Genomic DNA, 11,708 nt, shown 5'->3' on the forward strand with positions numbered 1-11,708 from the left:
GTACTCCGACTCAGTGAGTAATAAACATAAATAATGGCTGAAAATAAGAAATCACTGAAAAACACAAGGCAAACTATAACTGGCAGTACCAAACCCCTAACAGTAAAACCAACAAGTCAATGGAATAATAGTACAGAAAGAACCATGACAGGTAAAACAGGTAAGTAATAATGCATGAATGCAATGCAATGCATATGCCGGTACACTCAGGTACCCACTGCGGCGTGCAGCCCGAGACAACCATATATTTATCGCCGACGGCGCTCACTGGGGGTGTGTACAGACTCCGGAGGGGCTCCTACAGCCCAAGCGCAAATAATCAAGCCAAATCGTGGCACCAACTAGGCCCTCGGCCTCAATATCAATATAATACTGCTGCGGCGTGCAGCCCGAGCTATCCAGAAATCACTATAAGCCCCTCGGGCACTTTTAAATCAGTAATTTACAGCCCAAAATATCATTTGAGTTTTCAAATCTGGGAAAAAGGGGCTGAGTTTGCAAAGTAGTACTTAAAACCATGGAATGAGGTTAAACAATATGCAAAGTATACAAAGTAAATGATATCAATCCCTGAAGGATTCAAATAGTCGGCACGAAGCCCAAATACAACAGTAAAATCCAAGTAACGATGAATTCCAACAAATTCTATTAGCGAAACACAGTAAAAGCATCACCGGGACGGACCAAGTCACAATCCCCAACAACAAACAACCCCGCACTCGTCATGGAGCGCGTGCCTCGCCTCAATATAGCGTTACGATGTGAAATTCCGGGGTTTCAAACCCTCAGATCATCATTTACACCTATTACTCACCTCAAGCCGGCCCAAAGTCTAGCTCGCTATGCCTTTTCCTCTCGAATCGACCTCCTCGCGCGTCGAATCTGATCAAAACCACAAGGAATACATTACAATAGGCTAAGGAAACATAACCCAATCGAAAAGACTTGAAAAACATCGAAAATCACGAAGTTGGCAAAACCCGAGCCCCGGGCCCACTTCTCGAAAAATTACAAAATTCACATCACCGGATTCCTCGTCTCGCCACGAGTCCATACATATCAAATTTACCAAAATCGGAGCTCAAATGCCCCCTCAAATCCCAAATTTTCATTTCATAAGTCAAGCCCTAGTTCTTCCAATTTTACTCAAATTTCCATGAATTTAAAGGTTGATTCTTCAATAAAATGATGTTTCTAGGCCATAGGACTCACCTCCAATCAATTCCCGTCGAAACCCTCTTCAATTTCTCCCAAAAAGCTCTCAAGGTGCTCAACAATGGAGGAAAATGGACCAAACTTCGCGGATGAAATAATATAAAAACCCTTCTGCCCAGGTAAATTTTACTCTATGCGAACGCGGTCAACACCCCGCGTTCGCGATGAACAGAAAATCATTGACCAAAATTAACTCTTCGCGAACGCGGTGACCAACCCGCGAACGCGAACCTTCAGGAGCCTCAACTACGCGAACGCGTCCCCAGGCACGCGAACGCGATGAACAAATACTCAGGGCCCAACTTCCTTCTACGCGATCGCGGAATCACCATCGCGATCGCGATGCTTCCACTCCCAGAACTACGCGAACGCGAAGACCAAATTTCAGGCCACCCAAATTCCCTCTACGCGTTCGCGGCTCACCCATGCGAACGCGAAGAGCAATTTTTCTGCAACACCAACAGCTGAAACCTGTAATCATTTGAGTCCAAAAATGGTCCAATTGACCCTCTGAAACCACCCCGAGGCCCCCGGGACCTCAACCAAAAGCACCAACCCATCCTAAAACATTATTCAAACTTGCTCCAATCATCAAAACACAATAAAACAACGCTAAAACCATTAAATCACATCGGATTCAAGCCTAAGTTTCTTCAAAACTTCCGAAATACGCATTTGATCAAAAACCCGACCAAAACACCTCCGAATGATCTGAAATTTTGCACACACATCCAAAATCACCTAACGAAGCTACTGCAACTCTCGGAATTCCATTCCGACCCCCGGATCAAAATCTCACCTACCAACCGGAATTCGCCAAAATACTAACTTCGTCAATTCAAGCCTAATTTTACACCGGACCTCCAGAATCAATTCCGACTGCACTTTTAAGTCACAAATCATCCCCCGAAGCTAACCGAATCACCGGAAATCACATCCGAGCCCTCTAACTAAATAGTCAATCTCCGGTTGACTTTTCCAAAACAAGCCTTCCTTGAAGAGACTAAGTGTCTCATTTTCTACCAAAACCAAACGAATTCAACTCTAACACCCAATTGCCAATAATGAAACATGAAGGAGCGTAAAATGGGAAAAACGGGGCGGTAACACATGAGACGACGGTTCGGGTCGTCACACTTCATGAAATGGAATATCAAGGCAATGTGCTATGCTGTAAATTATCAGTTAGGTCGTCCAGTTTTTCTACTGACAAACTGAACTACGTAACATTATGGTTAAGATCAAGCTCAACAGTTTATTGATGTAACAAATTCAACTATGTACAAATTTTAGTAATTTAATATTGTTGATATGGACATTTGCATTGCTTATTTCTTGAAAAGAATGTCAATCTCAGCTCTAAAACCAGCTATTACACAATCTTACTTCAACTCAGCCCCCAAACCTGCAGAAAACCAAAAGATTCATATTTCTTTGTTCAAAGGATCACTATAACAGAACATTCTGCTCGAAGTTAGAAGATACTAATTCAAAAGGAAGAACTAAGAAGAGAAGTAGTGTACCTGAATTCTGCCATCAGATGTTCCAATAACCAAAGTTTCTTCATTAACATCAAGAGCCATACAAAGAACTTTACCATTTATACCAGTTTGTAGTGCTTCCACTCTATTATGTTTCTTTTTACACCAGACTTCCAAAATTCCGCCTTTCCCCCCTAGATAGACTAGCTCTGAACTGACAGCCATTGCACGAATTTCTAATGTAGATGTCAATGATCCAACCATACTGTAATTTTCTGTATTCCATATCTTTTTATATAAAAGAAAATTTTAGAATGTTAATGAGTATATTCAAACTAAATTGGTTAATGACTATCTATAATACGCTTATACCTTCACAGCTCCTCCATCCATGGATGTACCAGCTGAATATAGTAGTCCATCATGAACTTGTATGGCATAAATTGGACTTGATTTCCCTAATAATTTTCTTGAGCCGCTTTGAATAGAATTAATTGTTCCAGTTGGCAAATCAACTTCCTATAGATGAGTAAAATATATTAGGTGCATCTTCTCTCAGACTAATTCTCCAAGGGAATTTTTTCTTAACCTGTATGCTGTTATCAACACATCCGCAATACAGTTTTCCTTTAACAAGAGTCAAGCATTTTGCATACTTCTGTTGATTTACTAGTTTAGTTGCTCCATTCCATGAATGCACCTGATTTTAGGTTAATCAGTCAATGTTTATTGTTTTTACAAAATTTCAAAATTTTCTACTTAAAGAGCATGGATCTGACAACTGACCTTAATTCCAGTTCCCTGAGGAAGGAAGCATGCTAAGCTATTTGCAACCAGTAGGTTATTGACATGATCCTTCATTTCATGAACTTCTTCACATTCTATTCCTTCATCCTGGATTAACCACACCTAGAAGTGAAAATTTAGATAGGTTTAGTGAGATAAACCATATATTTCACGAATCTGAGGGATATATATCTTACCCTCACAGTTCTATCAAGTGAACCACTGTACAATTTTTCTGCTGAGTGTACAACTACCAGGCTTGTCACCGCTTTGATATGTTCTCGGATCTCTTGAATGAGGTGTAAACTCTTAGCTTTTACTTTCCACACCTTCATAGATTAAGAAATTTTCCATCACACTCAGCTCTGCAAGATCTTTGTTCTAACACAATTTCTCACATGACCAAGGTACTTTTACCTAAACATTGTTCTAATACATTTTGGATGAACAAGAATTCATGATATGCAGGGGTAGGCAAAGACTACCCTGGAATACCACGTCTGATCTCCTCTTTGTGTGTGGTATAGTTAGAAGCTTATGATGCACAGCTACTCATAAGTGGTAAAAGGAATAATCATCGTAAAATCATTGATTTACGATTCACTAGGTAGGAAAAATCAAGCATTCTTGAACCTATGAAAACAGACCTTTATAGATCCATCTGTATGACTGGAAAAAACTGTATTTTTGAAGAACACAATTGAATTGACTTCACCGTTAGCACTGCAATCCTCTTGTACAATTTGTTTATGATTCCACATATCCTGATACCAGTAAAATTTGGAGGATTAGGGTGGTTAACTTTGCTGAAATAAAGGTGTGTAAGGACATACCAGAAACTTACTGCACTTGATTCACGCTCTTCTGAGAAAAGGTTTAACATTTCAACAGCAATGGTGGATGATTTCTTTAGCTCTCTCAAGCCTTTGAGTATATCCTTGACATGGTTTGTAAGATCATGCAGTCCTTCTGAAATTCAACCATATGACAAATCAGAATAATTTTCAGTCACCAACAATAGACCATAGATATAAACCACAGAAATTTGTCAAAAATACATCATGTATAGACAAATAATTGACTGATTACTACTTATGCATACCAGAAAACATCTATACATAAATATTCCACTGACCAGGCTCACGGATGAAGCTCCTCAGTGCAAGCAAGCTAAGTGCTTTATTCTCTGTGTCTCTGGAAGACTTAAATATTGATACAAAGTGCTTGAGAAAGCATACTCTTGCTGCTCCTCTAATTCCAGTGTCTGGAAGAGCGGTCAGCATGTATACAAGCCAAGTAGCAGACACAAAACATGCAGAAAATAAATCTGCTGATTTACTCTTCATGCCCTCTGCTAATGCCTCAAATAGTAATCCAAATTCATAGCTGACCAGAGAAAATGCCATTTTCCTCTCCCACTCCTCAGCAGCTTTCTCTTCTTCCTACAACAATATTTTTACGAAACAGAAGAAGAGGAATGAAATTTAGCATTTGGCATATATCTTGTATCATCGATTTTGGAATTATTATAGATATGAAGCTGACCGTTGTTTCTTGACTATCATTAGATGGATATCTAATTTTATTTTGTGCCACATTGTTATCTGTCCCATCAAGTCCTGCACGTTTAAGTAGAAATTCCCTGATAAGAGGCTTCCCAGAATAGGAAAACCTTCCCTCGAGTGCTAAAATTGTCTCAGCAGCAGCTATTTGAGAGGCAGGATAATCCGAATTTCTGAGACACATAATTAGGACATCAACAGCTTCCTCTCTGTAGATGCTCATTTTCCTTGGTTCTGCCTGCAGTTCAAAACCACGCAAGTTATGTCATAGATGTGATGGCTCACGTTTGGATAGATAAACACAGAGAGTTAGGGGGAGGATGGCATAGAGATAAATTGAGACTCGTACAAGCAGATCAAGTTGGAGAAGTAGGCCAGCCACAACAGGACACTGATGAGGGAGAGCTGTCTGAAAATATATGAGGAGGCTGTGCATTGAGCTATAACTACCTTCATTCTTAATTATGTGCAACACTTGCTCATTAAGTGTCCTCCTGGAGTAAATAATATAGTGAGTAAAAAGTTTTTGAAATGGAATTTCATATAGTTAGACTTAAGTACCTGTTTAACTTGACTAGTTCAGATAGGAATTGGACAATCTCAAACCTATCTGCATCGTTTGCTCCAATGAAGCTCTCTAACAGGTGAGTTAGTTGTGCTTTGTCAGCTATCATATTCCTGCATCTTCCATCCAATTGCATGCATCTCAACAGTATAACGACAGCTGATAGTCGTTCTTCCTCTAGTTCAGCTTCCAAACTGCCTACAATAGCCTCAACTACTTTTGCTGAAGTCAACCTCTTAGCAATTTTGGGAGCTCCTTTATCATATGTGTTTCTAAGAATATGTCCCAGAAGTAGAACTGAAGCAGTCTTGGGCTTCATGAACATGTTAACCAAGTCTTCCTCCCTACTCATGACAACTTTCAAAAGAGAATCCAACAATTCCATGTCTCTAAGATTCCCAATCAATGGAATCAAAAGATAGATCAAAACGACAGCTTCCAGTAACCCCTTCTGGAAAAGACCAATAATGCATTCTACATCAGTGTCAACTCTGGTAAGTGTTTGGATGACACCATTATCTCTTGAGCCCAGTTCAGAAAGGACAACTACTGTCGCCATCAGAACATGAGGATCAACAGAATTGAAAAGGATCTCTACAAAACCATTGATAACTGGAGGTTTTGAGAGCATTGTCTGAATATCAACCATCTGACCTTCTCTCCAGAACTGCTCAATTTGGAGCACTGCCATTTCAGACTCTCTCAAAATCTCTGATGTACAGAGGCTGGTTATTGCACGACGAAGCTCACTGATGGTTCCAGGCTTGTTCTTTACTGGTTCATATTCAGTCGGTGCAATCAGTTTCGTTTGAACAAGAGCTGAATTCTGGTCCTTCTCCTGCCAGCTTGCTATGAGGCGCTTGAGCACGTAATTTGTTTTTGGTAGTTGAGTACTATGTAGCTTATGCCGTGTGATTGGGCAAGTGGAGTTTCCTCTTTCCAACCATTCTTGAATTGCCTTTCTTTCATATGTCTGACCAGTCTCAAGAGTCACTGGATCTTCAATTACATGAGTAGTTATAGGACATACAAAATCCTTTGGAGGTGTATTTTTTCCACTGGATTGCATATTATCATAGTCTTCCATCAAAGGATCTGGATGGCTGGTATAGTGATAAAAGTCATACAAAAATATCATGTCCAAGAAAATGGCAAGTCATTTTTTAATACACTACCTACCGGCTTGATTCTCCCAAAATAGGCTGCTTTTCGTTTGTGTTGAGCAATGCCATTCTTTTGTTCATGTCCTAAAAGCACAAGGAATACTTTAATTAATTATTAGAACAATATGCATAGGTGTATCTGTCTGCAGACTAATTCTCATTTTATTGTTAGTATCGGTTACCTCATTTTCGGCTTCAGATTCTGTGGAATAAGGATCATTGGAATTTTCACTTGAACAAGACTTAGGTACAGAATCAAAATTGGAATTGCCGAAAGGCTTTGTTTTTGATGATGATCTTTGGTTTGTAAAAACTTTCAGAGAAACTCTCTCGGGATAAAATGATGGAAACTTGGACAAATTCTTGCTACTCATATTGAATTTGAACGACTTGTCTCCTTCGGCAGAATCTGCCCATATTGGCTGCACATAAGTATAGAAGACTAATGAATCATAGAAAAATAATGTTTAGTGAGAAATTACACTGTTGATTCATAGGATGTTTCCATAGACTTAAAAATGTCATGGAGAATATAATTCTTCTAATTTATGCAGGATAATCTGATTATGCCATAGACTAAGTACTTGGCAAAAGAATTAAAGAGCCCAAATCTTACTCACTCCTTGTCATTTTATGTGTCACTGTTTCCTTGTTAGTCCGTTCAGAATTAAAGGATGGCACATTTCAATATTTAGAAAAAATTTATTTTAAACTTTTCATGTCACCCACAGTGACATACTTATAGCTGCAGAAATTTCATAGCATAGTGGTTTTCTTTTTTAAACTCCTTGTTCAGTTAAATTACGCCACACTAATTGAAACCGAAGGAATAGTTAACAAAGCTCTTAAAAGCTTTATTAGCAGTTGTTTATTATTAAGGCCCCTTAGCAGAAGCAGCAGATTAAGAATAGGTTTAACTTAGTAGATCGGATATTGACTTCTACGTTGTGAACAAGCAATCATATTGACACTATTCAATCATATTTCGTTCATTTTTCAGGATGGACGGAGTAAAAAATGAGCGAGCACGCACAGCCAAGGAAGTGCAGACAGAACAGACTCTTATTTTAATGGAATCTATATAAATGAATAATGTTAGTGTAATAGAGACAAAGAAGCTTTTGGTCTAAATTAGAGGGTAGAAAATTTCATAGACGTTGAAATTGATCTAGTAAATTGTACAGGTTATATGTGAATTTGAAAAATAATTATAGATAGAATTACATACTAGTATATATTTTAGGACCCATTATGTCAACTTAAAAACCACATCATCTAAATTCTTGGACCAGCCAGTGTGAAAAGTTTATTAAAGTAGAACTAGAAACATACGCGGTAAATATGACCAAGAAATTTCCATTAGCTAGTCCTAGAGACGATGTACACTCTATGTGATGCCGATGACGGGGGCGGGCTGATAAGGGGAGGTCAAATAGAACTAGCAGGCTTCTATGCTAGCATGCTTTTGAAGAGGGGTGCACATGTCACCTTAGGTAATCCCACCGGAATGAGAGAGGAAAGTAAAGAGCTACAGAAGGAATGACACAAGTTCACATAGTACACGCACTTTTAAGTTCGAGGTGACATAGTCCAAAAAGGACAAATCCGTGTACGCCTAGACCCAAAGCGGACAATACGTGTCATGGGCTTGGATCGTGACACTCTACTACTCCACTATGAGAAGCAAATGAAATTTGGAGAGGTATTAGAGTTAGTAAAGTTTCTCTAAATGGCAAAAAATGGATTAACCTTTTTTAAAGGTTCAAAAAATTTAAGCAATAAAACATAATCATGTGATTTAAAAAAATACAGTAAACTAAATTAAGGTAGAACTCTAAGTAATAGTAAAACATTACATTATAATACCGTCCATTTTTCAGTCCGAATTCTTCATTGGTCATCTCCTCATCTTTGCTAAACACCAAATAGCATTCACTCTTTTCATTCCGTTGTACTATTACGGATGGCGGATCCGTGAACTTGCAGCCATCTTTATTACGCAAAATCTCCTTGAAATATTGAGCGAAAACCCTACAATTTTCATCAAGAATTTCTTCATACTCTCTCTCCAAATCTTTCAACTCCGAAGCTTGCTCTCCACTCATAGCTGACAATGAATTCGTAGCTGCTAAAACCACCACTGACTCATCATCGCCATGGTAACCCGAGTTTAGTGATATGCAAGACATAATTCTTGACCTTTGCTCATTATACCATTGAAGAATGGGAATAAAATGAATGAGAAATAGCTCTTCAAAAACAAGGGGTGCAATTTCCATTCTTGCAATTGAAGGGTCGGTGTAAAACACATCAAGAAGACTAAGAGCAGCATCATGTGGTCTGCGCAGAAGAGTGTAAACGAGGGATAACAAAAAGGAAGAAAATGGGTTTTCAGAATAAGAAAGAAGGATCTTTTCCGCCAGTCTGAGAGAGGAAGATTTGATGGAAGAGTTGGAAGTGGAAACTGCATTTTCTATAGTTTCAGCTGCAAGATTGAGGGGCTTATCGGATTGAATTCTTTGAAGAAAAACTGAGAAAAGACGGCGGCGTAGGTCAGATTGCGAAAGGATCTCCAACAGGAACACGGTGGTGTGGCGGAGGATGTTGTCTAAAGAGGTGGAGGTAGCCATTGATGGCCAGTGAAGGATGAAAATTTGGTATTTTTAGATTTTTGATGAAATTTGGAGGGCTGACGTTGAAGATAACGGAAATACGAGTCTTTGACTTTGGTAAACTGGCGCGAAAAGTACATGCCGGGACGGCTATTTTACTTTGTAAAATGACAAATGTTACAATATGTATACATTCTTTTTCAAAGTCAAGTCAGAAAAAACATGTCTTGCCGTCTCGCCGGCTGGAAATTTTGACTGATATCGCAACTTTCTTTATACCCTGTTCGCAGACTTCCTAGAGCCTTCGTGTATGTGTTTATAGCTGCTAATCCTCTTTTCTTTTTTCTGCTTTCTTTTGACGGGAGACATTTTTTTTTTTTGAGACATGTCGTCATTCCTCAATTCCCAACACATTATTACGAACGTGGGTTGCTATAATAAGGTTGATGTTAATGCACGTTTGGATTTATCAGATATGGCATTATATACGGCGTATGCCGATGTTACTTCTTCAAATTATCAGATTTTTGTTATCCCGTGATAAAAAAATATTCAGTAAAACAAATTATAACAAATTGAAACAAAACAGTAAATGTTGTTAGTCAAAATAGAAACAGAAAATGAAAGTTTCAAGCCTAACATCATACTTTATTTCCTTAAATTATTTAATCCCCTCACTGTTGCCCAAGGTTGCTGGATTAATATTACATTCTGTATTTTCATACGTTAAGTTGCATCGTAAACTAGTCAATCTGAGAGCGAAGGGTAAGAGTATCTTTGAGGATTATAAGTGTTTATACCATATTTAATAAATGTTAAGTATATGTTGAAAGAGGTTAGAAGTTAATTGAATGAAAAGGAATAAGTTTCGGCGAAATTTTTCGACTTATGGAATGACTTACGAATCGTACATTGGAGGTGCGGGCCAATGTTATAACCCGTACTTTTGGGGTAGTAGTAGGAGTTATTAACATACTAAAAAGATCTTGTGATGATGTATTTGAATAGTATAATAGTCGTATGATAAATAGTGAAGTCAAGCAAGTTGTAAAATAAAAGCCAGCAAAAGTTATCGCAAGTTACGTTCATAAGTTTACTGAAATTTGGATCTGATGTCACTGAGCTTTTCTCCCAATATACTTGGATTACAGGTGATCCACCCACCAAATTGAAGGTCTACAATTCTAGTTTCTAACGCATTAAACCGTTCGCTCACATAATATCGGGGTAAGGAGATATGCGTATTTAGCCGGACTGTGCAGGAAGCCACATTTGGACCCACATAGGCGGTGGAGATTATATTTTGATATTATAAAGCGGGGAAGCCCTTTCCCTACTTTATTTTTCAACCAAAACATAAACCTAAGTTCTCTAAATTCTCCTAAAGCATCTCCCTATCATTCAAGCAAATTCCACAAAAGGTTCGAGGATATTCTTCCTTCAGAAAGATCGTAGTACTCGTATAAGCTTGTTCTTTTCTTGTTGTAGTAGATTTGTGAATTTCTTCAAGTTGAAGCAAGCTCAAGTTAGGGGTTGTTCTTGTTCTGTAAGGTAATAATCTCCTTCTTCTACATATATTTGAGCATATCTAAGTCTTGGTTACGTTGTTGAAGTTTTAACTTGCGGAATCGGCTATCAAAAGTCGTATATAGCTTACTGTATTTGCTGGACTATTTTTGAGTTGCTTTTATGTCGTCTTATGGCTGGAAATCATGAAGTAAGACTTGAGTATGTTGTAATGTTGTTTCTATGTACCTTGAAAGAAAGAGTGGTTTAAAGTGTAGCTATACTTGTTATAATCCGAGCTTGTCGCTCGACATGTCATTTGTGTTGGTTGAAGAGCTAAATGTGTAGTTGTTTATTATTGGGAACCTGAGGATTGTCAAATAAACAGGAGAGATGCTGCCTGTTTTGTCTTAGAATAAGCTTGTCGTTTGATATATGATAGTTGTATCATTTGTAGTTTGTCGATGGCGTCATTATCATTAATTATAGATTTAGGTGCTACTCAAGTTAAGCGTAATTAGTTGTTGAGCAATTGACGGAAGGTGTGTAACGACTATTTCTCTTCTTTCAATAGCATGACTCCATAGTTAAGTAAGTTCAATACATAGTATACCCAAGACAAGTCATTCGTAAAGATCCCATGTTGGGAATTCCTATTCAGTTTAGCATTGTTCAATGCCTAGTTGAGACATAAGGACTATACATGTGTCATTTACTACATTACTATATGCCTACGTGGCTAGACAAATGCGCGCCATGACTTCGGGCATAGACAAATGTCTTTGGGGATATACATTTGCCTATGGGGCTATACAATT

At 38.3% G+C, this 11,708-nt stretch overlaps 1 protein-coding gene across 3 annotated transcripts; it reads right to left on the bottom strand.

Moving 5' to 3' along the window:
* Positions 1–2,363: 2,363 nt before the first annotated feature.
* LOC109221520 (putative E3 ubiquitin-protein ligase LIN) lies at positions 2,364–9,667 on the bottom strand. Of its 3 annotated transcripts, XM_019385999.1 has the most exons (15): positions 8,629–9,666; positions 6,955–7,194; positions 6,789–6,856; positions 5,606–6,712; positions 5,394–5,538; positions 5,028–5,282; positions 4,618–4,924; positions 4,327–4,451; positions 4,130–4,246; positions 3,680–3,811; positions 3,483–3,605; positions 3,286–3,396; positions 3,069–3,215; positions 2,739–2,984; positions 2,364–2,620 (listed from the first exon to the last, which is right to left on the bottom strand). In XM_019385999.1, the coding sequence occupies exons 1-15, from the start codon at positions 9,400–9,402 to the stop codon at positions 2,603–2,605; spliced, it is 3,915 nt and encodes a 1,304-aa protein (XP_019241544.1). In that variant the 5' UTR covers positions 9,403–9,666; the 3' UTR covers positions 2,364–2,602. The 3 variants fall into 3 exon arrangements, with proteins under 3 accessions (XP_019241544.1, XP_019241545.1, XP_019241543.1); XM_019386000.1 differs by having other exon boundaries at positions 2,364–2,984; positions 3,483–3,590; positions 8,629–9,667; XM_019385998.1 differs by having other exon boundaries at positions 2,364–2,984.
* Between the last annotated feature and the right edge of the window lie 2,041 nt (positions 9,668–11,708).

Source organism: Nicotiana attenuata, unplaced genomic scaffold (genome assembly GCF_001879085.1).
Source record: "Nicotiana attenuata strain UT unplaced genomic scaffold, NIATTr2, whole genome shotgun sequence".
Lineage (NCBI taxonomy): Eukaryota > Viridiplantae > Streptophyta > Magnoliopsida > Solanales > Solanaceae > Nicotiana > Nicotiana attenuata.